This window comes from Phytophthora cinnamomi, assembly GCF_018691715.1.
Source record: "Phytophthora cinnamomi strain GKB4 chromosome Unknown Contig62, whole genome shotgun sequence".
NCBI classification, from domain to species: Eukaryota; Oomycota; class Peronosporomycetes; order Peronosporales; family Peronosporaceae; genus Phytophthora; species Phytophthora cinnamomi.
Genome location: NW_027150995.1, coordinates 198,350 through 225,010, shown reverse-complemented (window position 1 = coordinate 225,010; position 26,661 = coordinate 198,350). Strand labels below are relative to the sequence as shown.

General features: G+C 56.1%; 12 protein-coding genes across 12 annotated transcripts; 7 read left to right on the top strand and 5 right to left on the bottom strand.

Annotated features, from left to right (window-relative positions):
- Positions 1 to 120: 120 nt before the first annotated feature.
- Positions 121 to 4,296, top strand: IUM83_06801 (ATP-binding Cassette (ABC) Superfamily; the record flags this gene model as incomplete). The annotated part of the gene is made up of 1 exon (XM_067931033.1): positions 121 to 4,296. One exon carries the CDS (start codon positions 121 to 123, stop codon positions 4,294 to 4,296), a length of 4,176 nt encoding a protein of 1,391 aa, XP_067787271.1.
- A 968-nt stretch (positions 4,297 to 5,264) lies between these two features.
- IUM83_06800 (calcium-translocating P-type ATPase, PMCA-type) lies at positions 5,265 to 8,411 on the top strand (the record flags this gene model as incomplete). The annotated part of the gene is made up of 1 exon (XM_067931032.1): positions 5,265 to 8,411. One exon carries the CDS (start codon positions 5,265 to 5,267, stop codon positions 8,409 to 8,411), a length of 3,147 nt encoding a protein of 1,048 aa, XP_067787273.1.
- A 796-nt stretch (positions 8,412 to 9,207) lies between these two features.
- On the top strand, positions 9,208 to 11,397 carry IUM83_06799 (Major Facilitator Superfamily (MFS); the record flags this gene model as incomplete). The annotated part of the gene is made up of 2 exons (XM_067931031.1): positions 9,208 to 9,260; positions 9,372 to 11,397. The coding sequence occupies 2 exons, from the start codon at positions 9,208 to 9,210 to the stop codon at positions 11,395 to 11,397; spliced, it is 2,079 nt and encodes a 692-aa protein (XP_067787066.1).
- A 126-nt stretch (positions 11,398 to 11,523) lies between these two features.
- Positions 11,524 to 13,015, bottom strand: IUM83_06798 (acetyl-CoA acetyltransferase; the record flags this gene model as incomplete). Its single annotated transcript, XM_067931030.1, has 4 exons — positions 11,524 to 12,297; positions 12,367 to 12,521; positions 12,601 to 12,774; positions 12,853 to 13,015. 4 exons carry the CDS (start codon positions 13,013 to 13,015, stop codon positions 11,524 to 11,526), a joined length of 1,266 nt encoding a protein of 421 aa, XP_067787241.1.
- A 546-nt stretch (positions 13,016 to 13,561) lies between these two features.
- Positions 13,562 to 14,868, top strand: IUM83_06797 (uncharacterized protein; the record flags this gene model as incomplete). Its single annotated transcript, XM_067931029.1, has 2 exons — positions 13,562 to 14,041; positions 14,854 to 14,868. 2 exons carry the CDS (start codon positions 13,562 to 13,564, stop codon positions 14,866 to 14,868), a joined length of 495 nt encoding a protein of 164 aa, XP_067787065.1.
- A 719-nt stretch (positions 14,869 to 15,587) lies between these two features.
- IUM83_06796 (Calmodulin-like protein) lies at positions 15,588 to 16,176 on the top strand (the record flags this gene model as incomplete). The annotated part of the gene is made up of 3 exons (XM_067931028.1): positions 15,588 to 15,653; positions 15,712 to 16,038; positions 16,111 to 16,176. 3 exons carry the CDS (start codon positions 15,588 to 15,590, stop codon positions 16,174 to 16,176), a joined length of 459 nt encoding a protein of 152 aa, XP_067787064.1.
- Positions 16,177 to 16,206: 30 nt separating this feature from the next.
- On the bottom strand, positions 16,207 to 18,527 carry IUM83_06795 (protein phosphatase 2C 25; the record flags this gene model as incomplete). The annotated part of the gene is made up of 7 exons (XM_067931027.1): positions 16,207 to 16,445; positions 16,531 to 16,926; positions 17,032 to 17,180; positions 17,258 to 17,364; positions 17,437 to 17,783; positions 17,860 to 18,057; positions 18,137 to 18,527. The coding sequence occupies 7 exons, from the start codon at positions 18,525 to 18,527 to the stop codon at positions 16,207 to 16,209; spliced, it is 1,827 nt and encodes a 608-aa protein (XP_067787242.1).
- Positions 18,528 to 18,709: 182 nt separating this feature from the next.
- IUM83_06794 (E3 ubiquitin-protein ligase TRIM9) lies at positions 18,710 to 19,443 on the top strand (the record flags this gene model as incomplete). The annotated part of the gene is made up of 2 exons (XM_067931026.1): positions 18,710 to 18,719; positions 18,869 to 19,443. 2 exons carry the CDS (start codon positions 18,710 to 18,712, stop codon positions 19,441 to 19,443), a joined length of 585 nt encoding a protein of 194 aa, XP_067787139.1.
- A 99-nt stretch (positions 19,444 to 19,542) lies between these two features.
- Positions 19,543 to 20,767, bottom strand: IUM83_06793 (uncharacterized protein; the record flags this gene model as incomplete). The annotated part of the gene is made up of 4 exons (XM_067931025.1): positions 19,543 to 19,806; positions 19,882 to 20,143; positions 20,225 to 20,437; positions 20,532 to 20,767. The coding sequence occupies 4 exons, from the start codon at positions 20,765 to 20,767 to the stop codon at positions 19,543 to 19,545; spliced, it is 975 nt and encodes a 324-aa protein (XP_067787063.1).
- A 116-nt stretch (positions 20,768 to 20,883) lies between these two features.
- On the bottom strand, positions 20,884 to 22,191 carry IUM83_06792 (Dual specificity phosphatase; the record flags this gene model as incomplete). The annotated part of the gene is made up of 4 exons (XM_067931024.1): positions 20,884 to 21,388; positions 21,470 to 21,568; positions 21,650 to 21,691; positions 21,785 to 22,191. 4 exons carry the CDS (start codon positions 22,189 to 22,191, stop codon positions 20,884 to 20,886), a joined length of 1,053 nt encoding a protein of 350 aa, XP_067787062.1.
- A 316-nt stretch (positions 22,192 to 22,507) lies between these two features.
- IUM83_06791 (Casein kinase II subunit beta) lies at positions 22,508 to 23,517 on the top strand (the record flags this gene model as incomplete). The annotated part of the gene is made up of 2 exons (XM_067931023.1): positions 22,508 to 23,177; positions 23,270 to 23,517. The coding sequence occupies 2 exons, from the start codon at positions 22,508 to 22,510 to the stop codon at positions 23,515 to 23,517; spliced, it is 918 nt and encodes a 305-aa protein (XP_067787239.1).
- A 379-nt stretch (positions 23,518 to 23,896) lies between these two features.
- IUM83_06790 (Nucleic acid-binding, OB-fold) lies at positions 23,897 to 26,602 on the bottom strand (the record flags this gene model as incomplete). The annotated part of the gene is made up of 7 exons (XM_067931022.1): positions 23,897 to 24,359; positions 24,420 to 25,122; positions 25,197 to 25,394; positions 25,485 to 25,682; positions 25,776 to 26,115; positions 26,219 to 26,388; positions 26,470 to 26,602. The coding sequence occupies 7 exons, from the start codon at positions 26,600 to 26,602 to the stop codon at positions 23,897 to 23,899; spliced, it is 2,205 nt and encodes a 734-aa protein (XP_067787238.1).
- Positions 26,603 to 26,661: the final 59 nt, after the last annotated feature.

The following is a 26,661-nucleotide window of genomic DNA, read 5'->3' as shown; positions in this document are numbered from 1 at the left end:
GGCTTCCATTCCGAGTCGCCCCGCCCCGCACGCGCTCTAGTCGACTGCCAGGTCTCACTTTGCAATTCGCCTCCTCGAGCGCAACGTTCTCAGCAACGCTGATCCATTCGGCTGATCGCCATGGGGGTCGCTCGCGATCAGCAGCACTATGTGTCCGCCCCCTCCACTCCGCTTGGTGTCCAAGACGACAACGCCGGCAAATTCGCCAACGACCCAACCGCCAAGGCCGACACCGAGCTCTTGAGCCAGCAGCCCAACCCGCTCGCCACCGCCTCCATCCTCGCTGTTATGATGGTCACCTGGCTGCAGCCCATGGTCGTGCTGGGCGCCAAGCGCGTTCTCGAGAAGAAGGACATCTGGCCCATCTGCGATGTGGACTCGTGTGCATCGCTCGGAGAGCGCTTTCGCAGAGAATACGGCCCGCACGACAAGATGCCGTTCGGACTGTCGCCCGTGGCCGTCGCCTTCGTCCGCACTTTCAAGCGTGAAATCATCGTGACGCTTGTCAACTGCCTCGTGTACATCTTCGCGCTGTCCATGCAGTCGTACGTGGTGCAGGCTGTGCTACAGTTCCTGTCAGGAGAAGAGAACCTCTTCCATGTTGACAGCGGCTACTGGTTGCTGGCCATAATGGCAGTCGCGTCGATTCTTGCAGTTGCCTCGCTAAACTATGCATTTTTCGTTTCGTCGAGGACGGGGGCCAACATGCGGTCTCTGGTCATGGACTTGGTGTACCAGAAGTCCCTGCGACTGTCATGCGTTGCACGCCAAGAGTATTCTACGGGTGAGGTACTGACACTGATGAGTGTTGACACGGAACGCGTGTTCACAGTGATGATGGAGAGTCCGTGGATTGTTGTTGGACCCGTGAGCTTCATCATCTCGGTTGTGCTAGTCGGATTTCTCTTCGACGTTCCATCAGCGGCGGGTGGAGCGGTAACGTTGATCATCGTCAGCTTAGTATCCGTTCTTCTTGGCAACAGCATCGCACGCATCCAGCACGATCTACTGACAGTGATCGACGAGCGCGTGAAAGTCACTTCCGAGTCTCTTCAAGGCATCCGCGTGATGAAGTTTTACGCCTGGGAGGAATCCCTGGCACACCGGGTTGAAAAAATACGAGCCAAGGAGATCGCACTGCTGCGCAAGTTCCATTTGTATCAAGTCGTGAACACCGTCATGTTGTTCCTCACGCCGGCGTTTCTATCGGGTGTCACGCTCGGAATTTATGTGGCAATCAACGGAACCATCTCGGTTGTCGAGGCTTTCACGCTTATCGCGATGGTGAATATCTGTCGAACCGCGCTGATCCAGTTGCCTGTTGCCATTGCTGCACTTTCGCACGCTCGGATCGCCTTCGCCCGCATTGACTTATACCTTCAAAGCGACGAGTACGGTCAAGTGCTGCTCGAGGACGGCACGAATCATGACCATGGGACAGCTGCGTCTTCATCAACGGCACCTGTCGGTAATATTTCCGTGCGGGAGGCCGACTTTGAGTGGCCAGTGCTCAGCAGCACCGCCGACATTGTGGTTGTCACACCTGCTCTCACAGGCGACGAAGCTTCCACGCACACGTTGAGAGAAATCTCCGATCGTATGTTCGAGCTGGATCGCAGTGCGAGCACTAGCTTTAGTCTCAGCACTCCAAGTGTAAGTGCTGGATTCGGAGTCAATACGAACAGTGACCATGAGCGCGAGCAAAAGAGCTTCCGACTGGAAGGAGTGAACCTGGAGATCGACCCGGGCTCGCTTGTAATGATCATCGGCACCGTCGGAGCTGGGAAATCGAGCTTGATAAACGCGCTGCTAGGCGAGATGACGCTGAAACGGGGCAGCTTTGACGTTCACGGCGATGTAGCCTACGTCAGCCAGGATACCTGGATCCGCAATTTAAATGTGCGAGACAACATCCTGTTCGGCGAACCGTTCCACGCTAAGCGTTATCATAGCGTGTTGAAGGCCTCACAACTTGCGATGGACTTGCATGCGCTGCCACATGGAGATCAGACGGAAATTGGGGAGCGCGGCATCAATCTGAGTGGCGGACAGAAGGCACGAGTTGCGATCGCGCGCGCCATGTATCGACCTCATTACGAAATTCTTTTGCTGGACGATCCTTTAAGCGCCGTGGACCCCCATGTTGCACACGGCATTTTTGACGAGTGCGTCATGGGCTTGGCCAGATCGAAGACGCGCATTCTGGTGCTTAACAGCCATTACGATCTGCTGACACAGGCAGACAAGGTGCTGGTGTTGCGCGATGGCGCCATTGCCGGTGATGGAACCTATGATGACATAACAGCGATGTTCCCTGAGCTTGGTGTTGCCCCTGGTGAGGCTGCCAGATCCAGCACGATTGCTGGACACAGCAGTCGGAAGGATGAGAAGAATGACATGATACTAGAAGACTTTTTGCCGGACACTGATAAACCCCCAGTGCAGGCTGTGCCCGCCGTGGTGGACAAGTCTTCGAACGGGGCTAAGATCGAGGATGGAGGAGATACTGGCGGCCAGCTTATCCAAGCCGAGGACCGGGTGAAGGGAACAGTGACCATGAGCGTCTACAAGACTTACTTCGATGAATCGGGACTAAACGGACTCGTGGTTATCTTCCTCATCGTGGTGTTCTACACTGTCAGTCAGGCGGTGCGTGTGGTTGTGGATTGGTGGCCTAGCCACTGGGCGAAAAACATGTCGCGCCGTGGAATTGATCCGACGTACTCGGGCGAGGCTTTCGCGCTATGGTATGTTGGCCTGATTGTGCTGGCGACGTTGTTGACGCTCGGTCGAGCTTTGTTCTTGACGGAGAGTTGCGTGAAGACGTCCAAAAATCTGCATAACGAGCTGTTCCGTCGAGTGCTGGCGGCGCCAGTGAATCGATACTTTGATGTCACCCCCGTCGGCCGCGTACTAAACCGCTTTTCCAACGATCTCGACCAACTGGACTCGTCACTACCGAAGGATTACCAACTTCTAGTTCAACACGCTTCGATGGCCTTGGGCTCATTAGTCGTGTCCGCCTTCGCGAGCTACTGGATCGCTGTAGCGTATATCCCGATCATCGCCATATTTTTCATCACAGGCCAGTTCTTTAAGAAGACGAGCTGTGAAGTCAAGCGCCTTGAGGGCGTCACGCGCACACCTGTGTACAATCTCTTCAGTGAGACGCTCTCAGGGCTGCAGACCATCCGCGCCTTCAAGATGCAGAATACTTTCGAGCGCATGAACAAGAAGGTGGTGGATGAAAACGCTAACATGTACATCACGTTCTGGGCAGCAGGTCGATGGCTCGCGGCGCGACTAGATATGCTTTCCGTCGTCATCATTGTTGTCGTCACCGCGTACTTGGTGTCGACCAAGGGTCAACTGAACGCCATGACAGCAGGCATTTCTCTCACGTACTCGCTCATGCTAACGTCCGTGGTTCAGTGGGTCATGCGATCGGTTGACCGCGTCGATAGCGCCATGACGAGCGTGGAGCGACTGCTATACTTCCGCCAGATTCCACAGGAGGTCGACGCATCAGACTGCACTCCAATCAATTCTACAGTGTGGCCTTCGCAGGGAGCCATCAAGTTCGACAAGTTGTGTCTCAAGTACCGACCCGAGTTGCCACTAGTGCTGCGTGGCGTGAGCATGGATATCCGCGGTGGCGAAAAGGTCGGCATCTGTGGACGTACCGGCGCTGGCAAGAGCTCGCTTATGATTGCCCTGTTCCGCATCTGTGAGTTCGACAGCGGCAATGTGGCCATTGACGGACTCAATATATCAAGCTTGAGACTGCAAGACCTTCGCCGCAGCCTGGCCATCATCCCGCAGGACCCCGTGTTGTTCAGTGGCCCGATACGAGAGAACCTGGACCCGTTTGGAGAATACTCTGACGCTGAGATCTGGACAGTGTTGCAGCAAGTTCACATGGCCGACAGTCTAGAAAAATGGGGAGCGGGTCTTGATTTCGAGGTGTCGGAGTGCGGCGACAATCTGTCGGTAGGTCAGCGCCAGCTAGTCTGCATCGGCCGTGCGCTGCTCAAGAACAGCAAAATCGTCGTGCTGGATGAGGCCACCGCCAACGTAGACACGGCCACCGACAGCCTCATCCAGGCTACCATCCGCGAGACGTTCGCAGACAAGACCGTGCTGATCATCGCGCACCGCATCCACACGATCATGCACTGCAACAAGATCGCGGTCATGGACGTCGGTCAAGTGGCCGAGTTCGGATCTCCTGCAGAGCTGTTGGCCCAACCCGAGTCTATCTTCGCGTCGCTAGCCAAGCGTTCCGAGCTGCGGTAGTTTTTTTTTATCTAATTGTACGACAGCTTGGTACTCGAGCTAGACTCATCGTGACCAACTTTGATAGTCAGTCCTATCCTAAAAACTGCAAGCGCATCCATTGCCATCGCGCTCCCGACGTTGATACGACCTTGACCTTGGCAAAACGGGGAGGAGGGATACCAGATGAAATTTAGGGCAGCTAAGTGGAAAGCTTTAGAAGAAGTCGTAACTACATGTAGCAGGAAATGGCGAACTAGCAAGTGTTCGACACGTCGGCAGGGAGACCAACGATCGCAATCAGGTTGAAGCTGACCACCCGATTTGGACCCCAAGATGCAGCAGCTTCCTGGGGTCCTTATCGCCACGGGACAGCATCCCACCGCCGACTTCAAGGCCACAGGAAACGTGCGGAGATCAGACCTCCACACGATGATAAATTTGGCCGCCACGATCCCATTCGCTTTAGTCGAGCTCTGCTGGGACTTGAGCTTAACATACACCGGACGCTCAGACGCGGAGGAGGCCTTCCCGCCAAAATAGCGGAATGATGGGGGGCTAGCGAGGGCATTCATGCGATGTCAGCACAGGCCGTGCCCCGTTCATATTTATAGCCCTAGTTTCCAGCATTGGTTTCCAATATCTTGGCGACTAATTTGGTCATTTCGCCTAAAAGGTGTTTGCTCTGCCACGCGTGACTTGTCGCGAGGCCTCCAAATCGCATGCCCAGGGCTCGCGCCCAGACTCGTCCTGACCCGTAACCACCGGCCCTAGTCGAGACGTGCGAGCATTTCCGAAAAGGCCCGGCCGTCGGGAGAAACGAAAGCGTTTGCTTCACGAATAGGAAGACTCCGGACACGACACAGCCACGCTGCTGGGGCTGGCAGGAACCAATTCCCTGAACCACCGAAAGCGCGAGGCGGACGGGACGAGATCGGGCCACACCCTGCCTGCTATCGTTAAGCCCAGCAGATAGTCGGGTGGGGGCCATGATTCACTCGGAGCAGCCTAAGGGCGGCGGTCAGTTCAAACTCGTTACCGGGGACTTGATCCGACTCATCGAGACGCAGCATGAGCACCAGGCCGAGCAGCTAGCCATGTTAGGGGGCATCACAGGAGTCGCAGCATCGATAGGGGTCGACATCACGCAGGGACTCAACAGCAAAGACCACGCAGACTTGAAGCGGCGGGAAGACACCTTCGGGTCCAACTACATCCCACCTCCCAAAGCCAAGTCGTTGCTCGAGCTCATGTTGGAAGCCTTTGAGGACATGACGATTATCGTACTGACAGTCTCTGGCATCCTCTCAATCGTTCTCGCAGTGACCGTGGGCGACCACCCCGACACAGGCTGGGTCGAAGGTGCCTGTATTATTTTTGCTGTACTTGTCGTGACCATGGTGACGGCGATTAACGACTACCAGAAGGAGGCGCAGTTCCGTGCGCTGAACGCCGTCAAGGAGGACGAGAAGATTAAAGTTATTCGCAATGGCGTACCAGCTGAAGTGAGCAAGTTCCACCTTGTTGTTGGCGACATCGTCCGTGTCGACCTGGGCGACATCGTCCCTGCGGATGGCATCGTGTTCGACCAAAAGGAGCTCAAGCTGGACGAGTCAGCCATGACTGGCGAGTCGGACCTTTTTCTGAAGAATGCAGAGAACCCGTTTCTCCTTTCAGGAACGAAGGTCATGGAAGGGCTGGGCAAAATGCTGGTAGTATGCGTGGGTGAGAACTCGCAAGCAGGTATCATTAAGAAGCTTATCCTGGGAAAGGAGAAGGCAAAGGAGAATGAGGAAGGGAAAGTGGCCGAAAAAAAAACAACTCCGTCCCCTGCTGCAACAACTCCTCTTCCCGACCCATCGAAAGCTGCAAATGGCACAGTAGAGCAGAAGGAAGAATACGACAACGGCGAGACGCAGTCACCGCTGGAGGCCAAGCTGAATCGATTGACAATTCTCATCGGCAAACTCGGCACGACTGTCGCACTTCTGGTATTTATCATCATGTCGATCAGGTTTTCAATCGATACCTTCACCGGGAGCGAGAATACGGGGTGGAAGGCCAAGTATGTCAACAATTATCTCCAGTTCTTCATTGTGGCCATCACGGTGCTTGTGGTGGCCATCCCAGAGGGTCTGCCGCTCGCCGTGACAATTTCCCTGGCCTATTCTGTGAAGAAGATGCTGGCGGACAACAATCTCGTGCGGCACTTGGATGCATGCGAGACCATGGGTAGCGCCACGACTATTTGCTCCGACAAGACAGGCACCCTAACGACTAACCGCATGACAGTCATGCAGATCTGGGTTGGAGGCCAAGAGTTTTCGTCGGCCTCGCAGGCCACCGATGAAATGTCCGAGTCGACGCGTGACGTCTTCTGCAACGGGGTGTGCATCAACTCGACCGCTGAAATTCTCCCGTCCAAGGTAGCTGGTGGACAGCCTGAGCACACAGGAAACAAGACCGAGTGTGCACTGTTGCAGTTCGTGCGCGACTGTGGCGTCGACTACCCGAGCGTGCGTACCAACACGGAGATCGGTCACATGCTGACGTTCAGCAGTAAGAAGAAGCGCATGTCTGTCGTGGTGAAGCGTTCGGCCACTACCTGTCGAATTTACACGAAGGGTGCCACCGAAGTGGTGCTGGGGCTGTGCAGCAAGATGAAGCGCCTGGATGGCTCCGTGGCCTCGCTGGATGGGAACCAGAAAGAGATCATCGGTACTTCTATCATCGAGAAGTACGCGTCTCAAGGGTTCCGTACACTTTGTCTTTCCTACCGCGACGTCGAGACCTCTGCGGAGGAGATTTGTCAATGGGCAGATGACGACATCGAGAAGGACTTGACTTGCATCGCCATTGTCGGAATTGAAGACCCCGTCCGTAAGGAAGTGCCAGACTCGATCAGGCTCTGCCATCGCGCTGGCATCATCGTGCGCATGGTCACTGGCGACAACATCACTACGGCCCGCTCAATTGCTGGAAAGTGCGGCATCATCTCGTCAGGTGACGGCTCGTTGGTGATTGAAGGACAGGAGTTCCGAACGCGTGTGCTAGACGGCAATGGTAACATCATCCAGTCCGAGTTCGACAAAATTTGGCCATTACTGCGCGTGATGGCGCGTTCGTCTCCCAAGGACAAGTACACGCTCGTTACGGGCCTCATGCAATCCAATCTGATGCCGTACGGCCCACAGGTCATTGCCGTCACGGGAGACGGCACCAACGACGCTCCCGCTCTAAAGAAGGCCAATGTGGGTTTTGCTATGGGCATCAGCGGAACCGCAGTCGCCAAAGACGCGTCGGACATTATCCTCATGGATGACAACTTCACGTCCATTGTGAGCGCCATCAAGTGGGGGCGCAACGTGTACGACTCGATCGCCAAGTTCCTCATGTTCCAGCTCACCGTGAACGTCGTGGCCATCAGCCTCGCCTTCCTTGGCGCTGTGATTCTCGAGCAGTCCCCGCTGACAGCAGTTCAATTGCTCTGGGTAAACCTCATCATGGACTCATTCGCCTCGCTGGCGCTGGCCACGGAGCCGCCGACCCCCGCGCTTCTCGAACGCCGGCCGTACCCGAAGACGAAGCCGCTGCTCTCGAAGATCATGACTAAGCACATCGTCGGTCAGTCAATATACCAGCTCGTGATTTTGCTCATGCTCACCTTCGTGGGCGAGAAGCTCCTCCACGTCCCCTCCGGTCGTTACAAGGACCTGGCCGACGACGTCAAGAACGAGCCCACGCAGCACATGACCGTCGTCTTCAACACGTTCGTGTGGATGCAGCTCTTCAACGAGCTCAACTGCCGCAAGATCCACGACGAGGCTAACATCTTGGAGGGGTTGTTGAGCAATCGCGTGTACATTTACGTGACCCTCCTCCAGATCGTCATGCAGTTGATCATCGTCGAGTGCACAGGCGACTTCTTCAGCTGCGCGCCGCTGTCGGCGGCCCAATGGGGCATCTGCATCGGCTTCGGTGCCGGCTCCATGCCGCTACGTGTGTTACTGCGCTGTTTGTCAGCCAAGTGGCTGCCCGCCTTCTGTCGAGACGCCGAGGCCGTGAATGTACAGGGCTTCCCGCCGACCGCCAAAGCCATCCGCAAAGGCAGTTCCCAGAAGGCGGCCATGCAGTAGTCAGGTCACACAGAGGAGTAAGAGTACACGAAACAAGTCAACTTTTTATATTTATTCGCGTTCCTCCCGGGTGGATGGATAGCTTAGCTTGCCTCTTTGAAAATGATCACCTCAGGCCGCAGTGACTGACCGACTGCGCATGGCGTTGCGCTGAACCAGTTGAATACTGTATCGTAAACAATCACCTGGCTGCTAGGCCATCGCCGCCCATTCGTTTTACACGAGCAAATGCGTCCGTGCTTCTACTCAACGCCGACGCCCCGCTGTCGCACCCGCGAGCGATGCCTGGCCAGCATTCTCGAAGTGAAGTTGCGTCCGCCTCATTTTTGGCTTACTCACGGCTATGCTATGGGCCCGAACACGCTGATTCCCGCCAAGATTCGCGTTGCGGTGACGATCGTGTGACAAGCCCGGGCGAGGGCAACACGCGGAGCGGCGACGCCAGCTCCTATTAATACTTGTCGACAACGAAGTGCTGGTAGATGTTAAACTACATACCATGCCACCACCTCCATACTCCCCATGTGGTTGAGTCTCAATCTTTCAGTGACACACGAGATTGCACTTGGGTCCACCACCTGTCCAGGTCCTAAACCCCAGAATACCACTCTTTTAACACCCCTCCCATTGGCCAAAATCCAGGTCGGAAGAGCCGCGTGGCCGGCCAATCACGCGGCTGCTGACACCGTCACGGTCACCACGCCATTCCCCATTCGGATTCCGGACCCGCAGGCGCAACGCGACGGACCTCCAGCCCCCTCCAGGCGCCTCTAGCAGCTCTCTTGCGACCCGAAGCATGGTGCAGTTCGCCAAGAAGCTGGCGGCGGCGCAGCGGCCCGAGTGGAAGGGGTGAGTGCAGTCTGCGGCACAGTCGCGCGTGGCACGCAAGAGCCCAACGGCTGGCAGAGAGAGGAGAGAAGAGCTAACAATTGTGATGTGCTGCACGCATTGCCAATGCAGGCACTACCTGGAGTACAAGCAGCTGAAGAAGAAGCTGCGCAAGGTGGTGGAGGCCCAGCGCCAGGACACGCGCGACGAGCAGGAGAACTTCAAGCACGCGCTGGACTCGGAGGTGGAGCGCGTGGTGCTCTTCTTCCTCACCAAGCAGGGCGAGTTCGCCACGACGCTGCGGGGCCTGCGCGCGCAGCAGCAGGAGCTCGCGCCGGGCGACCTGGACGCCATGCACGCCATCGCCGACATGTACCGCCACGTGGGTGACGACCTGGTCAAGCTGCTGCACTTCGTGGAGCTCAACGCCACGGGCATCCGCAAGATTCTCAAGAAACACGACAAGACGCTCAAGGAGCACAAGATCATGGGCTCGTACCTGTCCTCGCGCACGGACTCGCAGGCCTCGCACCTGCAGCAGCTCTACCACGACGAGGGCATCTCCGCCATCATCGCCAGCATCCGTGCGGCGCTCACCAAGCTGCGCAAGCTCGAGGTGCAGCTCGCAGCGGGCGTGACCGCCAAGATGATCACGCGCACCATCTCCGAGGACGAGCCCGTGCTCAACCGCATTGGCCAGGCGCGCCGCAGACTGCACAAGTCTACGCAGTACGTCAAGACGGTGGCGGCGCGCTCGCTCATCTTCGACTCGGAGTCGTCCGAGGACGAGGATGACGAGACGTACGACATGCTCAAGCGCCTGAAGCAGGCGTCCGAGCCGTCGCGGCTGCTCAACATGCTCAACACGTTCCTGTACATGACCAACTACTACATCGTGGCTCCGACAAGTGGCAAGTACGCGGCAGAGCTCGGCGCCGAGGCGTCGATGAGCGGTGTCATCGTGGGTATGACCCCCGTGGCCTCACTTGCCAGCGCCGTGCTGTACAGTTGGTGGGCCAACCGATCTTACAAGGGCTCGCTGAGTTTTGCCACGGTGTGCCTTATCCTCGGTAACTTGCTCTACGGTATGGCGTTGTCGTACGATAGCGTTGCTATGGCTCTTACGGGTCGTATGCTCAACGGTTTTGGTGGCGCGCGAGCGATCAATCGCCGCTACATCGCTGACAACTACTCGCGGGAGGAGCGAACGCAGGCCTCGGCGTTGTTCGTGACTGCTAGCGCGCTCGGCATGGCGGCAGGACCTGGACTTGCTGCTGCACTGCACTACCTCCCTGACTACAACTTTGCTGGCATCGATATCACGACTGAGACCTCGCCAGGCTGGGTTATGTTTGCGCTGTGGACCATTTACCTCATTGCGCTGTTGATTTGGTTCGAGGAACCCGACCGCATGGAGAGGGAACGCTTCCTGGAGCGCCGGCGATCCATGCTGGAAAACGGAATGGGTAACTCGAGTATCGCGGCTGTTGCGGCTCAGATGGGCGAAACCACACCGTTGATTTCGCGCTCTTCGTCGATGGGTGGCAGCCCACCGCTTTTGTCATCGCTTTGGCACAACGTGCCCGTGGTGGCGTCGCTCTTCATCTACATCGTTCTCAAGTTGGTGCTCGAGTGTCTGATAACGGCTAGTTCGACAATCGCCATGTACCACTTCAGCTGGGGCTCCACCAACAACGGTTTGTACCTTGCGGCTCTAGGCCTTCTGATGTTCCCGACCAACATGGTGGTGGGCTGGATGAGCTTCCGTTATGAAGACCGGGAGATGATCATCCTCTCCGAGGCTGCCATGGTTGTTGGAGTTGGAATCATTGTGAATTACGGGCACTATTCGGTCGCACAGTTCATCACTGGAGGTGTCATCATTTTCATCAGCACAAACGTGCTGGAAGGCGTCAATATGTCGCTGTTGTCGAAGACGATCCCCAAGTCATTTGCGAAGGGTACCTTCAACTCCGGTCTGCTGGCTACGGAGGCCGGTACATTAGGTCGAGCCATTGGTGATGTTGCGATCACGGTCGTGGGTCTGCCTGGCATTCAGTACGTGTTGAACTGGACGTTCGCCCCCCTGATTGCCATCTCGCTTCTTACAATTCTCTACACGGGTCGCGTGTACCACAAGCTTGCCACCGATGACTAAGATTACTTTGCTTCGAAGTAGATCGGCAAAAAGCTAGCGGGCGCTCTGCTTCAGATGCATTCAACGACAGCGTTGCGCTCATTCAGTATTCTGTATTCGTGAATAGCTAACTTCGTCATTTGATACTCAAGCTTTCTCGATGACAATCGCTGAGGCCCCGCCTCCACCGTTGCAAACAGCCGCACAACCAATGCGACCCCCTTCTTGGTGCAGCACGGAGCAAAGCGTAACGATGATTCGCGCCCCGGAACAGCCAAGCGGGTGTCCGATAGCCACAGCACCACCGTAAGCATTCACCTTCGCCGTATCCAGCCCCAACAGCTTCGTGTTAGCGCAGGCAACGACCGAAAATGCTTCGTTGATCTCAAAGTAGTCGACAGTGTCTTGGGCAATTCCTGCATTCGCCAGCGCTTTGGGGATGGCCAGAGCTGGTGACGTTGTAAACAACCTCGGCTCCTGCTCAGCGTCAGCGAAGCTGCGCACGACAGCTTGAACCTTGGCACCAAGCCCCAATGCGTCCACCTTGTCGCGGCTCATGAGCACTAGTGCAGCAGCTCCATCGCTGATGGGAGACGCGTTGCCAGCAGTCACCGTTGGTCCAAAGCCCTCGCTCGGCTTAAAGCACGGTCGAAGCTTGCTCAGGGACGCCACGTTCACCGTCCTCGCAACGACTTCTTCGTCCTCCGTCACCGTTTGCGGCTCTGCACCGCGCCTCGCCGGTGGAATCTGCACCTTGACCACTTCCCGCTTGAATTTTCCGTTCTTCGTGGCCTCAAGAGCTCGACGGTAGCTTTCAGCCGCGTAGGCATCCTGCGCTTCTCTCGAAACGTCGTGCTTGCGAGCACACTCCTCTGCAATGTCCCCCATAGGGATATTCTCAAAGGCGTCAAACAGTCCGTCCTGTCACCGAAGCACCGCTCGTTAGTAAAGAAAAAAAAAAAACTTAATTCCACCAGCGCTTCACCGTACAGTCTGCAGTGCGTCTGAGAAGACCAGATCCCCATATCTCGCCCCACCACGGGCTTTCTTGGACAAGTGTGGCGCCTGACTCATGCTCTCCATGCCGCCGACCACGACCACATCCCTCAAGCCCAGCATGATAGCCTGAGCCCCCAGCATCACCGCTGCAAAAATAAATAAATTAAAACAAAAACATCAGCATAAACTTCCACACAATACTAAAAAAAATGTTTTTGCATGGACCTTTCATGCCAGAGGCGCAGACTTTGTTGACGGAGGAGCAGACCACCGACTGCGGGAGCCCCGCGCTGACGGCCGCCTGCTTGGCGGGGGCCTGGCCCGCGCCGGCGGAGATGACGTGGCCCACGATGAGCTCCTCCACGTCGACCGGCTGCACCCCGGCGCGGCTGACCGCCTCTGCGTAAAGTAATAACGGCGAAAACAATAAGTTCTTGCAAGGTATTGTATGCAAAACTGTCAGAGCTACACTGTCACCTTTGATGGCGACGCCCGCGAGGTCGGAGGCCTTGAGCGCTGAGAGCTTGCCCTGCAGGGAGCCGCAGGGCGTGCGCGCCACGCCGACGATGCAGACGTCGCGGCTGGGGCTGGGCGCGGCGCCGTTCACGCGCAGCTTCTTGGCGGGCGGCGGGGAGCTCATGGTTGACGCAGTTGAATATGAGTCGTTGCAGCAAATCAAGGATTTCGTTAAGTGGCGGTATGAAGTAGGCGTAAGCAACTTCAATTGGGGAGTCGAGCGTCGCCCCGTTGGACAATACGCGCAACGACTGCGATACAGTACCACCTGGATGCTGAATCCACGCGTGGCGTGATGGTAAAACTACGTTGCCCAGTGGAACAGCTCGGCATGTCGCTATGTGCCACGAACATGGATGAGTAATGCTCGATTCTGCCGCCGAAAATGCATGGCGATCTCCGCAATTGAGTCTGCGGAATGGAGCGATCTTTTGAAGAAAGCCACTGAAGTAGCGTTAATACTACCGCCTGATTGGCTTATTCGGAATGAAGGTTCCTGATTGGTCGCGACAGGTTCGAAAAAGATCGCCGCGAAACGACGCGAGGCGCATCGCATGTCAACGGGTCGCCAAGAAGACAAGTGAGAACGGGATCGTGCGGCGGCAGGAGCTCAGTTCTCAAGAGACCACAGCCCCCGCAGTTGAGTTGAGTTTGTTCGACGATTGATCCGATGGTCCGCGTTGGTGCGTGGAGGGAAGTGGCGCTTTTGGCGCTGTGCCAACTGCTTTCGACACCTTCGGCCGCCTCGGTCTCCGTTATTGAGCGGGACATTGAGCCCACGCTGTTCGAGACTTCGGTCGCTGTTACGTCGGACTCGACGCCGGTCTGGCTGGTGGTGCCGATGTTGCTGGATGTGCAGCCGGTGCTTATGAAGGTGGACGTGACGCGACACGTACCGGCGCAGGTCCAGAGCTTCTGTCGAGAGCACGGCGTGGATGCGACGAGGTGCGCTGGAGCCATCCGAGAAGCACTGGATGAAGTCATGAACTTCCAACGCTTCTGCAAGCAATCGACCGCCGAGAAGGCCTTGCCGGGATTCGTGGTGGCCAAAAACGTGCTTCGGAGCGATGGGGAGTCCGCGGCGGCTTCGTGGTTGCAGAATGACCCGGAGGATGTGGCTTTGGACTTTTGCGCTTTTGCTCGATCGAAGGTCGGTGGGGCAGATGGAACAAGCGTTGGTACATGTGCGGAGTCGCTGGGAACGGCATTGCGACTGTCGTTCGATTGGATGCTCGCACTCACGCCATGCGACCAGCTCAAGGCAGCCAGCAGGGAGGTTGATTTACATGACACAGAGTCGCCAAGCCTCGTTGAACGGCTTGCTACAATTGAGCAGATGATCTCTGAGCTCCAAATTGCTTCTCTCGAGGAGGGTGAAGTGACCTCGGTCATTCAGGCAGAGCCTGCTTTTGATGGGAGCAACGATTTGATTGGAGAGATCACAGAGGTTGAAGAATCTGCTGTCCCTAGTGACACCAACGAAATAGCGACTTCAACGTCAATTACAACTGGAGCTAGCAACGATAACGAAATTATTCATGAACTTTACGAGGTGGTCGAAGGTACCCATCTCAGCGATGGTGATCTAGACGACGTGGCTGAAAGCACCGCGAACAGTGACACTAGCGACGTTGACGATGCAAACTCAGGAACAAAAGATGAGGTTTTCGAAGCCGCGGAAATTGCCAACTTCCAATGTTTAGACCGGGAGGCCTCTGAGATTGCTTTGGGAGCAGGTAATGGATCGTGCGAAGCTGCCACATTGGAGGATGAAGAAGATCTTGCAAAAGATCTTGGGTCTCAAAAGACTTGGAAAGTCGGCGTAGCTCTTGTCTTAGCTCTGTCGATCATGTATTTAGCCATCGATTTAACGCTTCAGTGGGTGAATCACGTGGCTGGTTACCTCGGGAAGCAGAAGCAACTGATCAACGTGCTCCTTCATGATGTTCTGCTACTCGCTAGTGGGGGTTCACGTAGCACCCTGACAGACTCTTACGCGATTTCAGCCGAGGATGACGATCTGAAGAAACCAGCAAAGATCCAATCCACTACTTTCACTGCTGCGGGGGAGTGTAGTGACGTACAGACGCCGCAGCAGCAGAGCAAGGAACCTAACACAAAAGCGAGTTCGGTGAGCTGCCTAACCAAGGCGGAACCACCCAAGAACTCGTCTTCACCCCTGAGCTTTGCTTGCGTCGCGATGATGTTGATGGCTGCACCTCACGCTCCAATTTCGCATGACCAGCTTTCATTGACGCAAGAAATATTTGAACGACGCGCCTCAACCTTCATGCACATCAACGAAATCGCTAATAATCGCGAACAAATCGCAGTGCAGCGTATCCAAAGAGTGTGGAAGGCTTCTCAACGATCCAGACAACAGCGTACTATTCCGCATGAGCATGGCGCGGTCAAGTCCAAGAGCACCCCTCTCTTTCAACTACTTCAACTTCGAAGCAAGAAAGCGGCAACACAAGCCCCACGAGCCAACAGAGTGTCATCAGGGTTCCACCGGCTAGTACCGAGCGCGCTGCCCCCGCTTTAAGCATATGACAGTCCATAAATGGAGAAAGTTCTACTTCGAAGTAGCTGTTTCGCGTACAGGGAGTTTCATGCGTTGATATGAGATTGTACATTTACCGTTGCCGTCCTGCGTTGAATCCATACCATTCTCAATTTTTCCGAATCGCATAACCATGAGCCACGCCTTGAGCTCGGAAGAACTGGCCGAATTCCGAGAGATTTTCAATCTCGTTGATCGAGTACGTATCCTCTCCCCACTGAACAAACCAATAACTCACCCCGCGTTGACTGCTCTAGGACCGTGGTGGATCTATCACGAAAGTGGAGCTGGGAGAGTTGATGGACACCCTCGGTATAGACACATCCCCAGAAGAGATCGACCTCATGATCAACGAAATCGACCAAGACAGCAACGGCGAAATCGACTTCGATGAGTTCGTGGCAGTCATGTCGAGGAAAGTCAATGCCACCTACACGGCCGAACAAGTCAAAAGCGCGTTCAAAGCGTTCGAAGGCAATTCCTCTGCTCCGGGGTACATCAAAGCCGACAAGTTGCTCGTTGCGTTGACAACTTATGGCGCAGATCGCATCTCGCCGGATCAAGCTCAGGAGCTCATCAGCCAGGTAGGCAAAACAAGAAAGACACTTTTTGTGCATGAGACTGTATGCTCATAGTTATCTGATCTATGTAAACAGCTCGAGCCTGATCAACACGGCAACATCAACTACATCGAATATGTGAACATGATGATGTCGGAATAAAGCTTGAGCTGCTTATTCTAGCCTTGAAAATCACGCCTCGGGTGTGTTCTCTGTTTTGCTGGGACTAGCAACTGCTGGTTGAGATCCAATCTGGTGGTCGATGTACACAACTGTGCACGTAATGTCGTCGTGGAACCGTCTCCGCACCGGTCCTTGCGGCATAGCCATAAGCTCGTGCATCATCAGTCCGTCTCTGTGGGCAATCTTTTCTAACGCAGCGTGGATAAGAGCTGCACTCGCCGTTGAAAAGAAGAGTGTCTGCTCTGAATCTAATCACAACAACAACAACAACAACATCAAAAAAGTCATGAGCCTGGACACAGTCTTATGCTATGAGTACTGGCATAAACGTACCGAACTTGTCGACGATATGCACAGCTTCTTGTGGAGTCATTACGTCCCACAATCCGTCGCTTGCCAAGATGACATACTTCTCGCTACCATCCATGTACACAGTCGTGATGCTGGGTTCTGAGGTGATGTAAGGCACTTTGCTCTTGAAAGGAGCTGAGCTCAACTCGGGGCACTTGAGGTAAAAGTCTCCGAACGCGCGAGTCATCGCCAAGCTACCAGCAACGCGTTTAACACCTACAATGCCAGCCCCAGTGGCTTGATCGTCTTTGCTCATCCTGATAGCGTTTCGATCATGAGAACGTTCGACGACGAGCTTGGCTTCGTGCGGGTTGTTGCAGGAATGATCTACTGACACTTCAACAGCCTGAAGCCCTTGGGTCTCCTTGCTGATTTTGCCTAGAACGGCAGCGCAGTCCCCCACATTTGCAATGTAGAGAACCGAGTTAATGAATAGCGCGATCACCGCGCACGACCCAGCGTTGCAATAGCCCTTTGACATACGGACATTCGGAGGAAGAGCGAGGAGTGATTTCTTCATTTCTTCATCGCAGTGAGAGAACGCACTCTTCACGATTGCAGACACCTCGTCACTGGAGTTCGTTGAAGTCACTTCTGCGAGTATACGCTGGCACAGCGATGCGCGGAGGTGTCTATACACAGCACAATGTCAATGTCAGCTTACTTGCCTGTCTGCTATAGTATGTATCGAAGGTACTAGCCAACTTACTCTACGGCTCTGGCACCACCGTGGCCGTCAAATACCGCATTAATTTGGACTCCATCATCGGTCGCCTTCACAATGTTGAGGCTGCGATCTTCGCTCGGGTTGTTAGCCTGGCAAAGCGGGGACCACAACAAATTAACTTCACAGCCACACCATCAAAATCGAGACGAATTCACCATTACCTGATACTCAGCAGTACGGTGGCTCAGCACAACTTGCACCGAAGGGTCTGAATCGATGTCCGCACGCTGGCGCTTCCTCGAACTCTGGCCGTTGTTCGCCTCAGTTTGATGGCACGTGCAGCTGGCCGATCCATTACTGACACCACTTTCAGGTAGCGACGTGTTGAGGCTCGCGCCATGCGAGGGGGTCCACGAGCAGCTAAACGCCACCTGGGCAGCCTTCAAGCTGTGCAGCACGTTTGCATCCGTCGCCAGGACGAAACTCGCGCCAACCACGTCGCACCCGAGTCTCGTCAGCGCGTCTCGAGCAGCGAAAATGCTGTCCACCTCGCTGACCCAATCAGCAACTACAACAACAGCCCAACACCACATCTGTCAACCCCACATCCTCGTCATCGCCCTCTGTACTGCACTGTCCCGCACCTAGCAACACGCGCGCCGCGCTCCGAATCGCCTTGCGCTTCATTTCCACACTGAACGGCCTCTCGGCACAGTCGACGGTCACCACGCGCTTGCACTTGGACGTGCGGATCGTGGCCTTGCCGGGGGCTGTGGCGTCCCTGCCGTGCTTCTTCGGCGCCTTCCCCGCCTTCTTCCGCAGCACCGAGACCTCCCCGTAGGCTGCAAACCAGCGCACAACCACCGTCAGCGTCAGCACCTTCTTCTCCTCTATCAGAACCATCTCTATCATCGCTCGTACCGAGCTGCTTGGCGCCGGCGATGGCCCCCGCGACGGCAGCCGTGAAGCGGTGCGGCCCCGACTCAGCAGACTCTGCTGCCACCACTGTTGCTGCAGCTCCGTTCTGCGTCTTCTTGGTCGCCTTGTCCGCGCCGCCACTGGCTGCAGGAGTGATGGTCTCCTCCGTCAGCAGCGCCACCACCTGGTCCACGCGCAGCGCCTCGAAGGGCCGAAAGAGGTCGGCTACGACCTGCTGCAGCGCCGTCCGGTCGCCCAGCACCGCGCTCAGGTCCATCGCGCTTCGGGACGCGCGGCTCTCGCCCGCGCAGCGACTCGACAGCTCCAGCAGGTGCACGTAGGGCGCCGCCTTGGGCTGCGGCGGGTGACGCGGCGGCAGCCCCGGCAGGCTCATGGGCTTATTGCGCTGCGTCTTGGTAACTGCCGGGATTGGTGGAAAATGGACCTCGGAGGTAAAAATAGATCGTAGAGTGGCGCACACCGCCTTATTCTCGTACTTAAGGTTTGTGGTAGCTCTTCGTGACATTGCAGAGCTGTTGGAATCGGTGCACATGCGGCGCGGGAGCTGTCGACAGCATGGCTGCGTGTACGTTCGGGCAATGCTTCTCTTGCGTTGATATACTCTGCAGAAAGCAGCATGTCTTCTTTACCAGTCGCTGAAATTTCAGCTGCTGACACTGCCTAGAAGCTCTGCAATTCCCCCTCTCTGACATTCTGATTCCGGCCGGTGTGCAGGTAGTTGGCAGGCTTCTCGCTGCAAACGGACGCGCGTTCTGCGGCACCTGTACTTCACCAGCGGTCGCCACTACTGGGAGGTGCTAGTGGAGCGCATGGCGGACCCGCGGGACGTCGTGGTGGGCGTGGCGCCGACCGATGCGTTCGAGGCTGGGGAAGCAGAGGAGGCGGTCGGGTACGCCGCCACGGGCGTGATCCTCCACAGCGGAGAGGAGGTCTGCAGGGCGCAGGCCTTTGCTGTGGGCGACACGGTGGGCGTGTACCTGGACATGAACACGCGGCAGGTGGCCTTCTTCCTGAACGACGAGGCGCAGCTAGACCCCAGGCGAGATGAGCGAGGGCAAGAAACAACCGCCGGCGGACGAGAAGCCGGCGAGGACACGCGTGTTGGCAACGGAGTGGGGACGGCAGCTGGACAGGATCTGGAGTGGAAGATGCCCGCGTACTCGGTGGAGGCGAGGCGAATCTCGTGGTATTCCTTCAGAGCTCGTGCGGTGTTCGCAGCTCTTGGTGTTTCCTCCAGCGCAGACAGTCTGGTCGTGGTGGGGTCGGAGGTGCCCGACGGCTATCGATAGGGCTTCAGCGTAGGTAGGTAGTTACTTCACAGTATTTAATGACGGGTTACGTTTTTGCTGGTCGGCGTACAAGTCTAACTTTCCCGGCGGACGGATGGATCACTGGAGCAAAACCTTCTCGACCACAGCTTCGCGCACAGGCAGTAGATGATGGAACGTGTCGATGTTGGTGTAGTTGGCCATGTTCTTCGGGTGACCCTTGGCAAACAGCGCGTCAAACTGCTCCTCCTTGCGCGTGTACTCGCGCAGGAAGTGGTCGGTGCCAAAGAGGTGGTGGATGCGCGTTTCATGCAGACGCACGACCACGTGGTCCAGGCGCATCCAGTAGCGTGACAAGACATAGAATCCCGATGGCATCACGCGCTACAAATATCAACCACAACAAATGAGCATAACGACAACATCTCCACGAGGCACCTCAGGTCCCGACAAACTTACCACTTTCACCGACATGGCGGAGGTTCCGTGGTCGTGCAGTTCATCCTCGTACAGCCCGACGTCTTCGAACCAAAGAATCGGCTCGCGTTCCTTGAGCTTCTCAAAGTTGATGCGCTCCCGCGTGGCCTCCACCTTCGCTTCCTCGTCACTCTTCACGAAAGTCGCAGGGGAGCCTTCGGTCTTCGTGAGCCGCTGCAGTGACCCCTTGTAGTCCGTCGAGTAGGTCCAGTCGTACGTGATGTCCAGCTCCTTGACGTCCTCCCTAGCAAGCAGCAACAAGAACGAACCACCATCAGCTCTCTGTAGTTCATCCACGCGGACATCTTCTCCAGCGGCCACGCACTTGTTGGTGTTGTGCTTGGCGATGGAGACCTTGAGCTGCTGATTGGCAACGATGTCCTGTGCCTGGTCGCTGGCCGGCGGGGGGAAGTGTGCGCCCTTGAGCGCCTCCACCGCCAGGAAGTTATAGCACACGCCTGACGGCTCGTGGAACAGCAGCAGCTGGTTCTTGCCGAAGACCATCTCGGGCGGCGTCAGCTTGGCCGCCTCGCCGATCCTGTCCAGGTGCCATGCCAAGCAGGACAAGATGGATACACGTCAGTACTCCCCATTAGCCTCATCCAATTGCACTGCAACTGCGAGCGACGCACTCGTCCACGGTGTCGATGGGCGTGATGTGGGTCTTGTTGGAGCCGATGACCCAGCCGTGCAGGCGGACGCCCTTGTGCTCCACGGGGTCCGCCTGCGCCTCGACGCCGTTCTCGCGGCGCGAGTCACCCAGATACTTGGGCGTAGCGGGGGAGGGGCCGCTCTCCGCGGTCTTGACCAGCTCCTGAAGCAGCTCCGGAGCGCCGTTCTCCAGCGTGTAGAAGCCTGCGGACGCCATGTCTCGCTCGCAAATGCCTCAACTCGTTGTCGATCGTTGTCAAACACGAATATGGCTTTTATGTAGGAGCACACAACGCGAGATCAAATGGCTACAAGTGGTCTGAGATGGCTACATTAACATGAAGATGCTGTGAGGCAGTGGAAGTGCAGCATGAGCAACGGCGTGGTGGCCGACACGTCGGGGTAGAACTGCTTGAGAACTGTCAGCACCTCGTCGGCTGAGTTGAAGCCCGTTTTGCGCAGCGTGGCGTGGTCGATGGCGTTTAACGCGAGTGTTTCAACTTGATCAATCCGCAGGTACGCGAACTGCGGTCTTGAAAAGGAGCCTTCCGTGCTTGAGGTCGTCGCTGCGACGATCGAGTGTGGGAATATGTCCCTTAAGTCGGACTTTCGATCGCCCTCAATGTCGGACAGGAGGCGCATCGTGATGGCCTTCGTGCCCCGGAGAATCCCGTCGACGAGGTTTGCACCGAAGTCCAGCCGCGGGAATGACCGACTTTTGAGCAGTGCAGCATTGTCAGCACCCAGTGGCGTCTTATCAGATGAGGTCAGCACTGTGTGGAAGGTATGTAAGTCCCGCATGAAGTGGGAGTTGATCTCGATCCACGGGCGGATGATCCTACACGCATACAGTTAGCGAACTCGGAGTGCTAACAATCGTAAATGCTGGAGTAGCGAAAAGGTTCAACGCAATTTGTACCTGATCCGGTCAACAGCATCTTGCACGGTCAATAGTTTTGGCTTGTTGATAAGCATCCATGCGGCCACTACAGAGGCGGAACGCGATCTTCCGGCGATACTAGAGAACACAACACCAACAGCCCAAAGCCCTCAGTTTTAGCTGGATAAATCACACCAGTGCCCATCCGCCCTTCCGTACCAATGCACCAACACGTTCGTGCCATCCTGCTCTGCCCTCTCACTGATGCCATCCCACACCGTATCACCGCTAACGTCAGTCCGTATATCTTCAAACCCTCCAGCAAAATCATCAACGTCCATCCCGGCCTCTTACAGTAGTTTTCGGAGTGCGGCCACTATCTCCGGCAGCCTGCACAGCAGATCTGCGTCCTCCGAGTCCTCGATCTCGAAGCTCTTCCTCGTGATCTGCAGCTCCTCGTACTGGTCACGCACAGAGCTGGGATGACTCGACACCGCCTCAGCTTCTTCTCCTTTGCCGAGCAACGCAAGCGCTGCGCCAATGCGCTGTCGCTTCAGCGCTCCAACGTTCCTGGCCGCGTCGATGGAGCCTAGAAAGACCCGCCCCGTGATGTGCATGGGCTCATCGTCCGCCATCTCCTCAATCTCCACCTCCTCCTCTTCATACTCGTCCTCGTCCTCGTCCTCTCCGTCCTGTAGCTCGCGCCCTACTTCCTCCCCAGACGCGTAGGCCTCGTACCAGCCGCGGTCCGCCGCCGCCATCACCAGCTCGCTTCACCCCGAAATGGCTACATTTGATGTACCACATACATCATATCGTCTTTGACGGGGTTTGGCCGGCACAGGCAAAGCCAGCGGCTTGGCTCTATCTCGGGAAAGCGACGGCTGTCACCGTTAAAGGCTCGAGCCCGTGCGACTAGAGCGGCCCTCGTTCTCTCGCCGCGCAGCGCCCGACGCGCCACCCCGTCGCTAGGAGCGGAATCCGCAGACGCTGCCGAGCGCAACGCCGTGCCTTTGAGCCCGCGAGCCCGCCCAGAGGCCGCGCAATCGCAGCCGCAAGCCAAGTAAAGCCTCAGCCATGAGCCAGCCCGCGCAGAACGGCGGCCAGACGGCGGAGGAGGCGGAAATGGAGCGGCTCTTCGGCCACATGGAGAGCCTGCGCGTGTCTGAGGCGGCGCGTGCGGCCGCCAGCGTCTCGGAGGACGAGGAAGAGGAAGAGGAAGAAGAGGAGGAAGACTCGAGCGCCCTGGACGACGACGATGACGACGACGACGAGGACAACGATGTGGAGGGCAGCGACGAGGAGGAGACCAGCTGGATCGCGTGGTTCTGCTCGCTGCGCGAGAACTCGTTCCTGTGCGAGGTGGACGAGGATTACATCGAGGACGACTTCAACCTCACGGGGCTCAGCAGCATCGTGCCGTACTACGACTACGCGCTGGACATCATCCTGGACATCGAGACGCCCAACGACAGCAACCTCACGCAGATCCAGCAGGAGATGATCGAGTCCGCCGCAGAGATGCTCTACGGGCTCATCCACGCGCGCTACATCCTGACCACCAAGGGCATGGCCGCCATGCTCGACAAGTACCAGAACGTCGACTTCGGCCGCTGCCATCGCGTCTACTGCCAGGGCCAGCCGGTGCTCCCCGTGGGCCAGTCGGACGTGCCACGGCACACGACGGTCAACGTCTTCTGCCCCAAGTGCCGCGACATCTTCTTCCCCAAGTCGCAGCGAGCGGGACGTACGTCCGACAGTTGGTGGCTTGACCTGGTTGAGAATATTTGACGGCTGACTTTTGGTGTTTGTTGCTGTTATGCTTCTCCTGTTTGGTAGAAATCGACGGCGCGTACTTCGGCGCGACGTTCCCGCATGTGTTCCTTATGACGCATTCCCATCTTGTGGTGCCGCCCCCGACGCAGACATACGTACCGCGCGTGTTCGGCTACAAGATCCACAGCTCCAGCGAGTACTACACTGGCAAGAAGAAGAGCTCGTCCGGCCGCGAGAGGGAAAAGTACCGGAAAGTCATGACTTTGATTGACCGCTTGAAGGGTCGACCAAACGACGAGCAGGCTAGGTGAAGGAACTCCTATGTGAGCACAGGCCCCCGCCCGAGGTGAGGGAAGCATGGAGAATATATGGGCGGGGAGGGAGATCTTTTGCTTTTTTGCGCCTGGAGGACTCGCGATGACGGCGACAAGCGCTGCATATTACTTTGCGAAGGCTCTCCTGGTCGGACGAGGCGACACAATGCGAGCGAATATTCGCTTACTATTTGACTAGCGGTGGAAGCTGATCGACGGCGTAATGTACATGTACATGTGCACCGTTCGTTGTCCCCTTGGTTGAGTGCTCCGTTTGACACGTCGCCTAGCTAGAAATGTGATCGATTCTCTCAACTTGTGTCTATTGCTGTTGTCTTACTAAAAGGTTCGCAATTAACTAGAACGTGGTGCGTGCTCATGGCATCTCGATGATGGCGTCGACCTCCCAGGTCACGCGACCGACTGCGTCACGATAGAGCTGCAGCGAGAAGAAGAAGTCGCGGTTCGACTTCATCAGGTATTTTTCGATGAATCTCAGCGATAGCTCCGGACTCTGGCTTCGTGTTGATCGCGCCGACTCGACGAGTTCAAGCATTCCGTCAACAATCGTAGCTGGTAGGAGGCGAACCAAAGGGAGAGCTTCGGGTGGCGTGACCGACTTGACACTCCCTTTGACAAGAGGTTTCTGGTACAGCGGGTTGATACTTACTGCCACAGTCAAAAGTTGAATTTTGTCGTTGTTTTCGCCAAGCTCCAGCAATACTGAAGGTCTGTCCTTTGCTGGTGTGTCTTCGTTGCTTACAGCCCGCACTTGACCGATAAAGCCAACGTGCCGTTGCTCATTTGCTTCCATATACAGCGACAGCGACCTCAAGTCACTACATTCATACACCCAATCAGTCATAAAATGATCCAGCATTGACAGGCAATTATCGTACCTGAACGAGCACACTTTCAGGCTGAATGCTTCCTTGAACTCTTCAAAATCTGTAGGAAGGCAATTCCGAGGACGATACTTTTTCTCGATGTGCGCAGTCAGCTTGCTCTCCCCAAATACTTTGCGTGAATCAAAAACGGCGTTCTTCTTGACGTTGTTCGCGAAGTAGACATTCAAGCTGCACTCTTCGATGGAGTGGAACGGAAGTACAGCTTCATTCATGCGTAGGACCGAAAATACGCTCGTTGTTGCGTACTGGATCCGCTTATCAGCTGGGCCAACACCCGGCAGTATTACCCATTGAAGCTTGGTGATCATCAAGGTGGAGCCAGCCTCAAGGGATCGAAATACAGCTGGCTGGGAGCACTCGGTAAGCTTCATAACGAGCTCGTGCGACGAGCTATTATCGATCATCTTCACCCACCGATACTCCGTAATTTCTGGATCTTCTCCTTCATCCAATCTTCGCTTTCGACAAATTCTTCCGACATTCGACAGCACACCGATGAAGTCGAAATACATAAGCTCGAGATCGTTGATCGCCTTTTTGCCCCAGTAAAGAGTGTTCAATGTGTTCACAAAGCTGCATTCGAGCCAGGATGGCCGAGGATTCCACGCACCACTACGTTGCTGGTCAATGTCACCACTGACCTCAACCAGTTGCGGTGCCATCTTCGACATCTGCAGGAGCGCCCAATACTTTTCTGCCACCCGAAACAGCAACATGATCGTGAGCACAAGTATTTCGTGGCGCATTCAAGCGATTGAGAATACGCACTCGGTACAAGAAGGGCACTGCCGTACGAGTCGTGCTCATAGTAAAACAACGGGCTGGCTGTCATAGTATACTGAAGGTCGTGCGGGTTGACACTTGAATACCCTCGGAACTGGACGAGATCACCTTCGCACAACGACAGATAGTACTTCGCGCACATGGAGCCGAAAAATGCCACCTCAAATACGCCAGTAGCATCGACTGATTCACACAGGCAGCAAAATCAGAACAAACACAGGTTGAAGAGTTAACGGCACGCTCAAGTGCTAGGAATAGGATGGCGCTACTTACCGACAACTGCGTTGAATGCGAAGGGGAAAGGATTGGAGATATCAGGATCTCCCATGTTCATCACCTTCGACTTCACTCGAACTGCCCCAAACATGGGAGGATATTCTTCATGAGAAGATCCCGAATCCTTACGCTTCTTAATCTGATCCAGCACCTCCAGAATGGCGTGAATCTTTTTGCACTCTGGTGTAAAGAGATCTGAGCAATAATCCGGAATGATATTCCATGCCACCACTGAGCTTTGTGCAGTTTCCTGGCCATCGTCCGAGCCCCCAGGACTGCCATACCGACCAGACCAATCGCTCTCGAGTTCATCAAGCGGCGAGTCCTCGTCTGCTACTCCACCTGTAAAGCTGCACGCCCAATCCAGCGTGTAGTGGTCCGACCGCAATGGTAGGTAGTACACACGTTCCCCCACCAACGGCATCAGCTCCACTTCTCGCGGATGCTGCGTCGACAGGAACTGGAGCTGGTCGTCATTCCTCTGAGCGCCGTAGCGTCTCGCCAACACCTTGTCGGGCAGTATTCCCTCATCACTGTGCGACGTCACTTGGACGTCCTGAAGCACCACCACGCGCAGCTGCTGCTTGGCGTCCTCCGCGTCCTCACTGAACACTTTGGACTTGTTCACCTGCAGCGGCGGTAACCAGAAAATAATACAAAAGTATAATAATATTATACTCGTCAGTAAAGTGTTCGACCAGCACGAGTGCCGAGTACTGCGGGCCACTCACGCGGATGATGCAGCGCGCCGTGAGCTCCCGCGTCCAGACGAGCTGGTTGCACTCGGGCGCCAGCACCGCCTTCATCTTGTAGCGGCCGTCGCTCAGCAGCACGTCGAACACATCGCGCGCGGCCTCGAACGGCTGTCCGAGTCGCTGCTTGAGCGCCGGGTCCGCCAGGTCTGTCAGCAGCAAGAGGCAAGTGTCAACCAAACGAGGCAGCACTGTACTAAGTATCACTCTAAAGCGACTGCAAAACGTACAGCGATACACGCCGAGCACTTGCAGCTTCACATTCGCCGCCGAGTCCTGCGAGAGCTGGCGCAGCCCGTGGGTCGTCAGCAGCAGCAGCAGCGACGAGGAGGACGGCGACGCCCTTGCCGTGCTTCCGCCCATTTTGCAAAAATTAATTGCGGATGAAATTCTCGCGCCTAAAGTTCGCACTCGGAATGATC